Here is a 14,808-nt window from a genome sequence, read left to right as displayed (position 1 = left end):
GGGGGGGGGGGGGCGCAGTCCTCCACATGCTTGCTGCTGCTGTTTTCCTTTGGAATGACGCAGCTGGAGGTAGCCACAACAGCAGTAGTTGACAACTTGAACTTTTTCATTCATTTCGCTCGTTTCCTCTGACATGTTGCATGGGTGCATGCATGCATATTTGGGCCATGGAGCGGACGTAGTTTGAAAGCAAGTGGGGGTGAGACTAAGCAGGCGGACAGATCCCTTGCCTCCTCTTTCTTTCGCTCTGGTGAGTCTTTTGCATGATCTTTACGTCATGTGGAAAAGAGGCCAATGGTCTTTGTCCGTTGGTGGCTCTGGTCAGGATTGTTGTCGCTGCAAACTCAAACGTTCTGGAAAAGCTGGGCAGCCAACGGTGGCGACGGCTTGCGCTGCCACCGAAAAAATGGACCGGCACTTTTTTCACTCTGACTTCCCTCATCCTCCAGCCAAAGTGTAGCCGCCATCACGCAGCAAGCGGTAGGCCACCCAAAGACATTTCAACCGCACAAACTTGTTTATGTTGATTCAAACCAGCCAGCTCTAGGCAAAAGAGACCTCAGCCCACGCCCCAAGCTGCCCCTGCCCCTCTTCTCTTGCTCGTTTTCTCACCGCCACCCCTTGTTCTCTATCTTGACAAACCCGGACCACGCTTTGGACTGCGACTACCAAAATTGCCTGGGGTTCGACCAACGGCCGTTTCGCCTTGCTCAAGATCAATTTGGCTGCGGTCAGGATGATGCAGTGAAGACTGCACCCCAGTCCCGCTGCTCAAGTCTACTTGACTCAAACTCGCGCACAGATTTGCGCACTCGCTCGGCTATCTGAGGCCCCCTTTGCCTCGCTGGGATGAGCACGGCTCTCACCGCACCTGCGGGCAGCGCCCACTTGCTGCCCATTACGGTCCGCACTCTCGACGGCGAGCGGCATGAATATCTCGTTGAGGTTTGTCGGCCTTGGAATCAAAGTATCCAACCCGTCGTGTCAATCCAACCCACACACCCGTCCGGAGCACGCTGTAGAAACTGGCCTGCCCCAGCTTCGGTGACACCTCACCCTAGCTCGGTATCCCCTGTTCTGCCTTCCGCTTGCACGCAGCGCAAGGCCAAGGGACGTGCCATCTGGGACCTGATCAGCAAGGATCTGGGCCTCCGTGAGCTAGACTTTTTTGGCCTCCGATACATGATTCGTCCGCGCGCACGCTCTAGTCATCACGGCACTTCCTACACAATCAACAAGGTACCACACTCTTTCTTAGGCCATCTTGCCCCAGGCACAGTCATCCACGCCGTACCTCTGCAGCTTCAGAACACCACCACCCTCACCTCGACTTGAATGCCCTGACAGCATGCACGCTATCAATGGGTCCTGCTCGATGAAGCACTTCAGCGCCAGCTGGGCGACGGCACGAAGGTGAGGCTTGCAATGGTTACGGGCTCAAAAGCCCATACTATATTTAAGCTCTTTGCTATTACAATGGGCCGGCCCCACCGCACAAGGCACAGCCCCCCCCTTTGCAACAAAACCCCTCTGCTCATCTGGTTATCTCGTCTTGCGGCCAGTCATCGTCTTGGGGTGAGACCCCCCTCGAACTTGAGCTGCGTGTCAAGTACTATGCTGGCTACGCCATCGTGGCCACCTGGTCCGAGTACCCACGCCTCCTCTTTTATCTGCAGCTCCTTTCCGACGTCAAAGATCGTCGGTGAGTCACTTGCAAACTCGATCCCGTTTTGTGCCGGTTCGCAAAACTTTGCCAAGCAGTTCGAGGCTCACCCGGCATGCCCACCAGCCTTTTGCCTAATGAAGAAGCTTTTCCACAACTTCTCGGTTATGCTGCCCAGGTACAAGACCACTCTCCTCCCGACACCTTCTCCTTTTCCAGCTCTTACTCATTTTCTTTTCTCTCGTGTTTTTTTTTTTTCCGCCTCCTGATCTTGATGCGTCTTGTCGTGCTTCGAATAACACTCTCTAGGCACATTATGGTGACTGGGCGGATGATCAGCACGCCACAGGCGACTATCTGGTCGCTGCCAGTCTCGTGGGTATCAGCACCAGCTGCCCCACGCCCAGCGTCATTGAATGGCACAAAGCTTGCGCGTATGTGGTGTCGTCCCACTCAGGTGCTTCTTACCCAGATCCTCTCTGCACTCATAATCACCAACCTGTCAAATGGCAGCGGCATGAGCGAGCATGCGGCAGAGGACGCCTTCATCGAGTTGGCTCAGCGGCAAGAGATGTACGGTTACGACCTTTATGAATGTCACAATGATGCAGGCCAAGGTGAAGCTAGCGTGCCATTCGTTTTTGCATTACCAAATTTTCTGCCCCATCGGCCAGCCCACGATGTCTTTTGGTGTTCAAGTCAACGACCGACGATCAACCGCTCTTCTCTTCGAGCCTGGCCTCAATGTCGTCTTACCTGATTTTGTGCCTCAGCTGTTCGCCTGGCTGTGGCCCCCTTGGGTCTCTATGTGTATCGTCGCCAGCATTGCGTCAATGAATACCCTTGGTAGGCTCGAACTCGCATTGACCTCCCATGGCCGAGCGCCACCAAAGGTCCAGACCCGCAACTGCCTTGGGGGTCTGTCACCAACCATGCTGTGTGCATTCGCAGGCGCTGCATCAAGAAGATTTTGTTCAAACGTGCGCGCTTCATCATCCACTTTGTGGATGAGGATCCTGAAGAGATGCTGAGCGCGGCATACGCTCTGGCAACAAAACTCGAGTGCAAGGGCCTGTGGAGCAGTGCCATTCAGCAACACACCTTCTTCCGTCGCAAGCGACCCATGGGCCCCAGCCGCCGGGGCTCGCGTGCCGCTCAGAGCATCTCCGTAGCAACAGTACGCCCGCGCGCCTGGCCAACCGCGACTCTGTCGACTTTCCCGGCCTCGAGGCCTCCCACCTCATTGCCGGTCGGCCTTGCTCCATAGGGATCAAACATTCAGCGTGCCATTGAGAATACGCTGCGCAACTCGGAAACCGACGATCCCACCCAGGCGTATGTTGCATTCCGTGAGCATGGGCTACTTTCTCCATCGGCAGACCTCACCGAGCTTTGTCTGTGTGTGGGTCGGGCCTTAGTGTTCAAGCCGTGTTACAGCGCGTCCGCGCACACCCCGAACTCCTGGACCAACAGCCGATTCGCGAGCATTGCCAACTTTTTGTGCGTTTGAACAAATCGCCTTGTGCATTGCCACCCACCCTGATGGTCTCACTCGATTCTCTTGCCTGATCTTGTAGCGAACCTGCATTGTGCGCAATCAGGCCGGCCAAGGCATCGTGTTGCGTACTCATAAAGGCAGCGAGCCCGAGGGCGTGTACATTGATCGGCTGAATGGGCAAGGTTCGAGGCCGTTGCTCCTCACAACCGATGACATGGCTGCGGTGTTGTACATACCCTCACCTTGCTCTTGACTGGGTCCATGGCTATCGGTGCCCTCTCTTAGCCGCCTCTTTAGACTTGCTGGCCGAGGGTGACGTCCTCTTGGGCATCAATGGCGAGCCCAGTATGGAGCATACACTCACTGATCTTCATACTATCCTCTCTGAGAGTGACCGCGTTCTGGTGGTTGACGTTGCTCGTCTCAAACGTGGCGGTATGCTCTTTGCTGTTTTCTTGCAATGCACGCTGGCTGACGCGCTTTTCATCAAACATGGTCCAAGGCAGCAATGATTTCATAGCTGCATGCCCGTCCTCCCCGTCGTGTTCTGAAAATCCAGGTCAAGCACCGGCGCAGTCAGCAGACGTCGACACTGGCGATGGAGCTCTGCAAGGTACGAAGGCTGTGCTGTTGTTCCGACACGTCAATGCAGCTGGGCTTGATTCCCATGGTTGTCCAAGCTGAAGAGCGCTTCACAATATTTCACCCTCCCACCGCAACAGGTCCCATGACCTTGCAAGACCAGCTGACTGAGGAGATTCGAGACCGATTTGGAGAGACTACTGTGACTCGTGGCCCTGAAGCACAGCGTGCCCCGATCATGCAGCCAACCGTGGTTGAACCCAAGTCAATAACCATCGCCAAAACAGCTTCGGCTATCCTTCGCGCAGGCCATGAACAAACGATTGATGGTGGGTTGAATTTTTGGCAACCATTTGATGCTTTCGTGCGGCCGTGCTTTTCCTCATCCACGGCTCCATAGGCCACAACTACAAGGAAGTGCGCGAACGTATCTGCATTACCTTGAACGATGGTCAGATCCTGGGCTTGGGAATCACAGGCGGAATCGACGACTGCGTCCGACCAGGTGATAGCTCTGTGTACATCACCAAGGTTCTCCAAGGAAGTGCTGCGGACTCTAACAGTCGCCTACGCGAGGGCGATCGCATCTGGTAAGGCGTCACGCTGGACATCCCTGTATCTGGGAAAAAGCCAGCCGAAGATATGAGGCATAGTGAGCCAGCATGACATGACAATCGTTTTTTTTTTTTTTTTGGTTCGCTTGCATGCACCTGTCCGTAGGGCAGTCAATGGCACCCCGTTGACACAGGTGACGCATCAAGAAGCCGTAGCTGCCATTACGGAGGCTGTACGACTGCAAGAGGTTTGTGGCACCCTCCTTTTCCTGTTCCTGCGCTTCCCTGAAAGAAGAGCCTCACCCTGACTTTGACATGCACTTTGGGCAGATTGACATGACCATCTCACGCCTCGTCTGGCACTCGGATGAAATCAAAGAAGAGTCAGCACCCGTGGCAGAGTCTCAGATTGTCCCAGACACCAGGTATGCCCGTATTCTCGTTTTTTTTGAGCAGCGGGGCTGCACAGGACCACGTCTCATGCATCTCAGCGCTCACGAGATCCTGCTCAACCATGCGCACAGGAAACGTGCCTCCAGTTTGCCTCAATCCAAAGTGGCTATCGCGGCACCCCCGGTGCACTCTCCTCGGCAGAGCATGAGCAAGACTGCTCCTTTTACACCCGATGTTCAGACGGCATGTCTCCTCGCATTTGAACCATCGCATCACAAGCTCACATATGAAGCTGCTTCTGGAGCGGGAATGACCAGTACAGCTGACGAAGGCATTGTGCTGGCCCTTTGGTGTTTCCTGAGTAGATTCAAATCCCTTGTGATGGGGCTTCGCTGGGGTTTGAGCTCATTGGCACTAGCGAGGAGGAGATTGACGATCCTCCCGGGGTCTTTGTGTCCGCAGTCATGGCTGGCTCCGCTTCAGCTGGTACAGGATTGAAACGGGGCCAGCAGATTATCGATATCAATGGATGGCTCATCGAGCGCGTGACCGTGCGCGAAGCATGGTCTCTTTTGGAGGTCGACGACGCCGAGACCTTGACTCTTCAAGTCAAGACCAATCTCAAAGGGTTTCAACGCTATGCCATCGAGGTGTGTTGTGTGTGTGTGTGTGTGTGTGTGTGTGTGTGTGTGTGTGTGTGTGTGTGTGTGCCCCCTTTCGAGCATTTGGCACTTTGCCTGCTTGAATTCCTCACAAACATCACCTTTGCCCACTCTAGTCATTTCGATGGCATTACTGCCCGCTCGTGCCCCCCGGCACGACGGCCGAGTCTTTGACCGAGCGACGCCTTGTGGTCCTGACCCGCAATAGTGATACCCAGCCGTGGGGCTTGCAGGTCACGGGTCCTGCATGGTAAGCCCGACTGGTCGATTTGCAATGCATGTGCTGTCCCCCCCCCCGTACGCATCGGCTCATTCTTTGCCTTTTGCTGGCACCTGTCGGCAGTCGGGTCGGGGATATGGATAAGGCCGGCATTTTTATCAGCAAAATGCATGGTGACTCCATTGCCAGCCAGAGTGGGCGCCTCCAGCCTGGCGACCAGATCCTTGAGGTCAATTCGCTCTGCCTCAAGCACGTCACCCAAGAGATTGCTGCGTCTGCCTTGGCCGAGGCGGGCAATACCCTCCAACTTTTGGTCGTCGGTAACCCCAAGGGCATGGAGTACTTTGAGGAGCAGATGGCACAGTTTAACGAGAGCATCATGGCCGACTACGATCCAGCGGACTTGCGCCCAGTCATCATCAACGTGGCAGCCGGTAAGCTCTCGCTCCAGAAATCATGCACGTGCCGTTGATGCATGTGCGATTGGGGAAGGCGGGCGTTTGCGTCATATGCTGACTCAAATAATCGCTCCGCCTCACGCTTGCAGGTGAGTTGGGCTTTGAGGTCGATGGTCCACGCCAAACAGAGGCCAGAGCCGACGGAATCTACATTACTGCTGTGAACAACGCCGCCTTGTTGGAGGAAGGGCTGCATGTTGGAGATCAGATTCTGGTATGTCTGGGATCCCGACTGGCAGCATAGTAGAAACTTGTGTCTGTGCTTCAGCGTCACACATCACAAGGCCCTTGCATCCGAACTTTGTGTACCTTTAGGAGATCAATGGCATCTCGCTGCTCAACTGCCTTGTCGATGATGCCGTTGAAACAATCAACGTGGAGGCAGAGGGCACCGATGCGTTGGAGTTGGTGGTGACAGATAAGGGCCGTGCGTGGCACAAATACATGCTCCGCAACAACCGTACGTCCTGGCGCCGCGCTATGTGAAGAGAATTACTTGCGCTGAGATTTGCTCGTTGTCTTTTGATCTGTGCACTTGCCCATTATCGAATCATGCAGTCAAGACCTGTCAGAACCACTCACCTGCACGTTGACGTGTTTGGTCTATAGGTGCTGCGCGCAGCGTGGAATTGCAGCGCACCGGCAAAGGATTTGGCGTTGCGTTTGTGGGACCCCAACACGAGGCTGCGGTCCACCCGGGCATTTTTGTATCCTTTATTGACCAGGACTTTCCCGGGGTTGCGGACCAACTGGCCGTCGGTGATCAAGTCGTGCGCATCAATGACATTGATATGTGGGGCTGCACGGTGGGCGATGCTCACAACGTGCTCAACGCAGCTAGCATGCATGCTGTTCTTGAGGTCCAAAGCAATACACAAGGCTTTGAACCGTATGCACGCGAGGCCAAGCAGCACCAGAGTTCCATCAAACGCTCGTCTGAACGCCGCAAGCGCAAGTCAAAGCGGGTGCAAGGTTCTCGGGCCATTTTTACCGCAACTCTACGACGGACGGACCCCGCTGCGTCACTAGGGTTGACAATATGTGGTCCCACCTCGCTGGAGGATGATGCCGCCGGTATCTTCATCGCAGCCATTGCTGATGACTCGCCCGCGGCTGCTGTAACGCACCTGCAAGTGGGGCAACAAATTTTGCGCATCAACGATGAAGATGTGTGTCTAGCCTCGATCGAAGACGCCCTGTCTCTTCTCCGGACGGGCGATGCTGAAGTGCGTCTTAGCCTGGCCCCCAATGCGCGAGGCTACGAACAATACCGCCGGGATGTGCAGCCCAAAACCCTAAAGCTACGCAAGATTGTTTTGCAGTCGCCCAGCTGCGACTTTGGTTTTACTATCCTTCAGCGTCCTGACCCTCCCCATGGGGTCTACATTGCATTTGTGCACGCCGGTGGTGTGGCCGAGGAGGATGGGCATCTGATGGTTGGTGACCAGCTCATCGCTCTCAACGGCGACGAGGTTGCCAGCCTTTCGATTCTTGAAATTGAGCGCCTGCTTGAAATGAGCAATGGGCGCGTTGAGCTCGAGGTGGCCGAAGGTGTGGGCAGTGCCGAGGGAGAAGTCGGACCCTACGACATTGCGCGCCAGCAGCAGCGCTTTTTGAAAATGTGTGCCAGCAAACCAAGCGGCGAGCCTTTGCTCGTAGAGCTGCCGAGCAACGCGCCCCTTGGCTTTGTACTCACCGGCGTTGATGAGAACAGCAACGGGTTCCAGCGCTCCGGCGTGTACGTGGCCCGCTTTGATGCCGCAGGCTGTGTGGCCCAAGAACATTTAGCTGTCGGCCATCAGATCCTCAAAGTGAGCGGCGCAACACCCGGAGAATGGCATTCCACGGCCACATGCTCCTACCAAGCTTGCATGGAGTACATCAATCAGGCACAGAGCTCAAGTAGTTCCGTTAGCCTGCTGGTTGTCCCCAACCTTGAGGGCTATTTGCGCCTGAGCCAAGCACGCAACGGCAGTCGGCAACGCGTGATGATTGAGGCTGCTGGCGCAGGCTTGGGCTGGCAGCTTGCGGCGCCGTCTATGTGCTCAGAAGACGTTGATCAGCGTGGTATCTTTGTCGTTTCCGTGGACGAAGGAGGTTCTGCGGCCAAGGCTGGCCTTCAAGTGGGCCACGAGGTGCTGGAGCTGCAAGGCGAGAGCACGGAAAACATGACCGAGACGGGACTGAACGACTTGTTGGCCAAGCACAAGCCTGGCTCGCCCTTGGCCTTGGTTGTACGCTTTAACCGCGCAGGCTTTGATCGCTGTGCTCACGTGCAAGCCAATACAAATCCAGCACGGCCACGCTTGGCCTCCAACGGCGCCGGAAGTCGCCACTCACGCATCCGCAATTCATTGCGTACCAAGCGCAAGGCCGCTGCGGTCACTGCACAGCCCTATCCAGCCCTGCCCTTTCACGTTCGAGCCCTTTTCACCCAGGACTTGGCTGAAGACGGCTTGCTGCGGTTCGAAATCCGGGACGTGCTCAAGGTGACCGATGTCACGCACGCAGATTGGTGGCTAGCCGAGAACATCAAGACGGGACAAACAGGCAAGATCCCGTCGCGTGCCAAGCGAGAAGCCGATGTACGTGCGAGCCCCACGAGCCAGTCCAAGGCTTTTCGCCGCTCGCTCCGACGCTCCCAGCGTCGTTCCAGCAGCCGCCGAACGCGAGCGGCGGACCATGAAGAAGACGTTCCTGCACTTAGCTACGGCGTGGTACAGCTGCGGCGGGCAGGGCAGGACGCAGCGGGCCGTATCTCCGTGCGCCCGTTGGCTGTCGTGGGCCCTGAATCCCTGCGGATCACGGAGGCTATGGTGCATGTCTTGTCAAACTACGACTTTGTACACGCCATTCCTCACACGACACGTGCACCGCGTCGCGGTGAACGCGACGGCATCGACTACTTCTTTGTAACCAGCGACGAGATGGAGGCAGGCATTCAGCAGCACCTGTTTATCGAAGCAGGCAAATACAAGGACAACATGTATGGCACATCACTGGCCGCAATTCAAGAGCCCGCCAGCGAGGGCAAAATTGTGATTCTGGACACCCAGCTCAAGGCCGTGCAACGCCTCAAGCTGTTCGGTGACATCCATCCAATTGTCATCCTGCTCAAGCCCAACAACATGGTTGATTTGCAGTGCTCACTCAAGCCCGCGGGTTCAACGGAAGAGGGCAATGACGCGCCGTCTCCCGACGCGAGGGAGCCTCCCTCGGACGCTGTGGCTGCTCTGTATAAGGCTACGCTGAGGACAGAAGCCGAACATCAGGCCCTCTTTACCCATGTTGTTGTCACGGGACCCGAGCTGGCCACGACTGTGAGAGCCGTTGCAAACATTGTGCACCACGCTCTTCGAGCTGACTATTGGGTAGATGTCGTTTGTGATCTTCCCCTCACGCCGCCGTCTGTGGCCAACGCCACGCCAGCGCTCAAGCTGCCGGAAGCTACTGGTCGTCTGGACAGCGAGTTGACCAACGACGCGACACTCAGTGGGGACGACAACGATGGGCGTCGATCGAGTGCGGAAGAAGTGGGACGCCTACGTCACGCTGGCGAAAGCCCGTCTGTTCGTGCTGCACGGAAGAAGAATCGCAATCGCCGAGGAGTGACGTACCTACCCGTGGCGGTTATTGTGCAGCGAAACGATAGCGGAAGTTTTGGCTTTAGTGTCGCTGGTGGCATTGAGGATGATCTGTTACCTGCCATCGTTCTTAAGCAAGGTGCCGAACCCGTGGTCTTGCAAGGGCCCGCTTTGCTGACCGGCGATGAGATCGTTTCAGTGAATGGCACCTCGGTTGCGGCCCTGCCCCATGACGAGGTCGTTGACCTCATCAAAGCTGCCAACGAAACGATGCAGCTGACCGTGTTCAAGCGCCGGGGGGCTGCTGCCAGCAAGGTGACTGATCTGGTCAACCTGGAGCCTCTGTCTGAGAACGAAGCGTCATTGCAACAACACGTCAAAGAAAGAATTTACGCGATGACGATTCCCGTGACCACCCGCCCTAGCCAAAGTGGCGAGGTTGATGGTCGCGAGTACAATTTCGTTTCTGTGAAAGCATTTGAGTCGGTGCGTGCAATCCTGCTCAGTGCAACGTGTTGTAAATCCCTCGCCGGCCTGTTGCCCGGTCGCTCGCCGTGCTCACACGTTTAGGTTGAATCGCGTGCTCTGACCCTTAGTTGATTGAGAGCGGTCAAATGATAGAGTGGGGCAAGTATAAAGGCCACTTTTACGGCACTCGCAAGCCGTTGCCCTCTGAGCTCGAAGTCGGACGCTCCATGGAACGACGTGAGACATTCCGCGTAAGTTTTCGCCGATTGTCTGTGCGCAACGCCTGCTCGCCAGGACATGGGCACCCGGGCACCAATCTCAATTTTACATGTCGGACATGTTGTACCCGTCGAACCTGGATAGCATGCCATCAAGAACCGGGAGCGTAACATTACGCGCGTCAATGCCGTCATTTTGGGGCGCAGGGGCATGAGTGGCTTTGGTGTCGCTTTTGGAGTTGCAACTCAAGAGGGAAGTCAGTTGATTGCAGTTCGTGACTTGGACAAACCCCATCACCTCAGTACAACCTACGGCCACCTTCGCGTTGTAAGTGTAAACCGCAACGCGGCAATATGCTCGCCCAAATATGGTTCTGAACCCTGCCTCATCTCAACTGCTTCCGCTCGATGGGGCATCGTGATGCCACAACAGGGCGACAGCTTGCTGGCCATCAATGGCCAGAACCTGGCAGGCGCTACCCTGGATGCTGTCAATGAGGTAATGCGGGAGACAGATGGTGGCGAGCAACTCGAGCTGCTGGTGCTCCGCAGCGCTGCGGCCGCCCTGCCGGCGCTCACTGTCAAGGTACGGCTGCGAAAGTGCGAGCTCTGAACCGCTGGTCCATCCGTCCCAGACGTCATACTTATGATCGCTTACCTGTACTGGTGACAGGATTTGTTGGCCTCGGCTTCCGAGAATGATGGCACATTAGCAGCAATTCGCGCCGACATCCGGCGCAATGATCCCAGTGTCCCCGTACCGCTAACCACGCGCCCACCCCGTGAGAATGAAGTGGATGGTGTTGACTATGCCTTTGTCACCCGCACGCGCTTTGAAGCCTTGATCGAGGCTGGGGAGCTGGTCGAATGGACGGAACGGGACGGTGTCTATTACGGCCTGTCACGACATGCGCTGGAGAGCTTATTGACAAAGAGCACGCCCAACTTGGGCGTGGATACGGCGGTCGCACGAGATCCGACGTCCCGCCTCCACCGCTGCACCTCGCTGACCAAGCAAACCTTTGACGCTGCCCTGGTTCGCAAGCGTGAGGTGCAACTAGAGCGTGGGGCGCGCGGCTTTGGCTTTGCCATGGTGGAAGTGAGCTTGGATGGTGCAAAGGGCGTGTATGTCACCGGTGTGGACGAGGCGGGGCCGGCGTATGAGAAGCTTCGGGAAGGTATGCAGATCCTTGCTATCAATGGTATCGACGTTGGCGAGCACAGCAGCGCTCTGGCTTCCGACGCTCTCGCCGAGACTGGTCGTGCCATGCATTTAGTAGTGCGTTACAATCTTCATGGCTACGCCATCTACAAAGAGAGCCTTCGTGATGCGGCCTTTCAACGTGATCACCGCGTGGAGAATTACATTGCCAAGTATGGCGGTGCCAACGTCCGCGCCATCCAACTACACCGTGGCGATCGAGGCTATGGGATGTTCGTCGAGCCCGCCGCGGGTCGCGGGCTGCTGCGCATTTCACGCCTCGCCAACGAGGGGCCAGCCGCGCAGACGAAGCAAATCCGCCAAGGCGACATGATCTTGCAACTCAATGGGCGCCCAGTCTTTGACATGGACCTCAACGCCGCCGTAACTCAATTGCAAGAAAGTGCCAGCATCATTTTTATTGTGGCAAACTTTCCCGAGCCAGAGGTTGCAGATCTGCGGACCGCCATGGTCCATCGGGGCCCAACTGGCTTTGGTTTCACCATTGCCTCCGATGTTGCTGGACGCCACCCTCGCATTGGCGTGCTTGTTCACGGCGGCTCGGCTGAGGCCTGCGGCACGGTGCGCCCGGGGGATCGCATCTTGGAGATTAATGGCCAGGATGCTTGGAACGTAGACCATGACTCGGTTGTGGCCATGATTCAGGGCTCGGGTCGGCAAGTGGCGCTATTGCTGCAGGGCGATGTTTCGCCGCTTCCGGCAGCCCTGGCATCCTCGCCCAAGCCACAGCGCCGTGCAACGGCGGGGTCCACGGCTGCGGACTTTACTGAGGATGAGGTTGATGCCATGTGCGCCGACCTCCCCGGAACCCGCAAGGTGGTTCAACTCTGCCGCTATGAGGGCTCGGGCTTGGGCATGACTATATCTACGGACGAAGGCCGCGGCGTGGTCCGCATCAGTCGTGTGGCCACAGGCGGCATTGCCGCGGCTTGTCCCGGCATATCCGTTGGAGACATTATCGTTGCCGTCAACGGCGAGTCTCTCCGCTTTGTTCAGCACGAGACAGCCATTCGCCTCTTGCTTGGCAGCAGTGACCTCGAGCTTTGGCTGTGCGACGACGACTCCCCCCTCCCTGTACCCGATCAGGAGGTGGACGCCAAAGCCATTTTGGCCCGTCGACGCTCAAGCCAACTCTCCGTGGCTGCGACAAATGACGGGAGCTCATCTGTGGGGCGAACGGCCAACGAGCGACGTATGGTTCGGTTGGTGCGAGAGCCGGGGCAAGGGTTTGGCCTTAAAATTTCGTCGCTGGCAAATAACAACCAAGGAGCGTGTGTTACGGCCATTGTGCCCGGCTCGCTGGCGGAGCGCTCGGGCATGATCTTTATCAATGACGTAGTTGTGGCCGTCAACGGCATGGACGTGCTAGAGATGCAGCACGAGGCCATCGTTCAGCTGCTCTCGCGCAGCAACAGCGTGGATCTGGTCATGTCTTCCGACCTCGGGTTGCTAGGATTGGCCCTTGTTCCGGACCAGCGTACCGTGCTTTTGCGCCGTGATTCTCGCGGCTTTGGCTTTAAAATCCGTTCAAACTTGACGATCGGGCACACGGTGGTCGAACAGGTTTTAGACGGAGGCGCTGCCGACCGGTCCAACCTCGTTTTCGAGGGCGACGTGATTGAGCGCATCAATGGCATGGACCTGGCAAACATGACTCACGAGGACATCGTGAACCTGCTCATAGCGCACGATGAAGTGACGCTGGACCTCTTAACGACCGGAGACACCTCAAGCTCAGCTCCAGGCCATGATCCTCACCTCGCACTAGAGCTGGAGGACATTCGCGTTGTGACGCTTCATCGAGGCAACATCGGGCTGGGGATGAAGGTTTCCCATCCTGAGAATCTGGACGTGGGTGCCGTCATTACAAACCTTGTGCCTGGGGGTGCCGCCTTTGAAAGCGGGCAGGTCTTTTTGAATGACGTCATTGTCGAGATTGACGGTACCAGCGTCCTTGATATGCCACATGGCGACATTGTCGTCATGCTCACCTCGCGGCAGGTCGTGACATTGACGCTCTCGTCGGATCTGAGTTTGCTGGGCGTGGACCCCGTCGATCGTCGGGTAATTACGCTGCAACGCGATCCGCGTCTGGGCTTGGGCCTGGACCTGGTATACGATGAGCATGAGGACGCGATTCGGGTTGCGGCTGTGGCCGAAGGTGGGCCTGCCCAGCGATCCGGCAGTGTTCTTGTGGGTGATATTTTGGAGATGGTCAACAACGAATTCACAGCAGACCGGACTCTGGAGCACGTGATGCAGTGGCTCAACAACGGTAAGGCGCTCAATTGATTTTTTACTCTGGTTTTTCTTTTGTTATTTTTTTTTTATATGTGTTATTAATACACATCAAGGAGGACATCGCTCAATTTGCTCAAATCTCGAAATCTCACCTTTGCCTTGTTGCAGGCTCGACCGCTGAACTGGTGCTGCTAGCAAACCCATCACCGGTTCCCGGTAGCACCCAGAGCGTGGAGGAACTGCTTGTGCACATTGAGCGTGGGGCTCAAGGATTCGGCATCCACTTGGCCGAAGACGAGCGTGTGCGAGGCATTGTCGTGGCTGGAGTGGCCAGCTGTGGGCGCTTTCGTGGCGAAGTCTTGGTTCCGGGTGACTTGATTGTGGCAATCAACGGGGTGCGCACCGAGGAAGCAGATCTTGACGGAGTCGTTCGCCTTCTTCGCCAATCAGATGAGCTGGAAATGACCGTCCAGCGAGGGCGTGTTGTCATCGACAAGGCGCCCGAAGTCAAGACTATCAGCCTTACGGCTGAGAAGGTGGATCAGCGTTTGGTCGCAGCGCTACAGGAGGGCTTGGTCTGGGATCCGCACCTTGGCTGCTACCGCTTTGCCGATGAGGCCGCTCAACTTCGTGGCCTCGGCATCTGGGACGGAGATATCCTGCTCAAGGCCGGCCATCGCTACGCCAGCGATGCCTATTCTCTTGCTGCACTCACGCGTGAGGATGCCACAGCCCCATCAAGCACGGGCCAAGCTGATTTGTGTCTGTTGTCGGCCATTCGCCGCGAATTGGCTTCACCCAAGCACCTGGCGGTGCAGCGCTGCTCTTTCCCGTGGCTCGATGAGGCCCCCATACTGGGAATCCGTGGTATCACGTTGCGACGCCGCAGCTCCAAAAACCTCGGCTTTACCTTTGAAACTCGGGAAGGAGGCGAGTATCCGATGGTCACACATGTTCAAGAGACCAGCAGCGCGCAAGTCGCTGGCCTGAGCCGTGGCGATTGCATCCTGACGGTGAGGCTTGCCTATTGACTGATGTGTCTTCG

The 14,808-nt window shown here is 56.7% G+C and overlaps 1 protein-coding gene across 1 annotated transcript; it reads left to right on the top strand.

Moving 5' to 3' along the window:
* Nucleotides 1-8,795: 8,795 nt before the first annotated feature.
* MONBRDRAFT_16555 (uncharacterized protein) lies at nucleotides 8,796-9,206 on the top strand (the record flags this gene model as incomplete). The annotated part of the gene is made up of 1 exon (XM_001744930.1): nucleotides 8,796-9,206. A coding segment is annotated over one exon (411 nt), but the record flags the coding sequence as incomplete, so codon positions are not given.
* Between the last annotated feature and the right edge of the window lie 5,602 nt (nucleotides 9,207-14,808).

Source organism: Monosiga brevicollis, genomic scaffold, assembly GCF_000002865.3.
Source record: "Monosiga brevicollis MX1 MONBRscaffold_7 genomic scaffold, whole genome shotgun sequence".
Lineage (NCBI taxonomy): Eukaryota > Choanoflagellata > Craspedida > Salpingoecidae > Monosiga > Monosiga brevicollis.
Note: the sequence above shows the minus strand (reverse complement) of the source record. Positions and strands in the feature narration are given on the sequence as shown.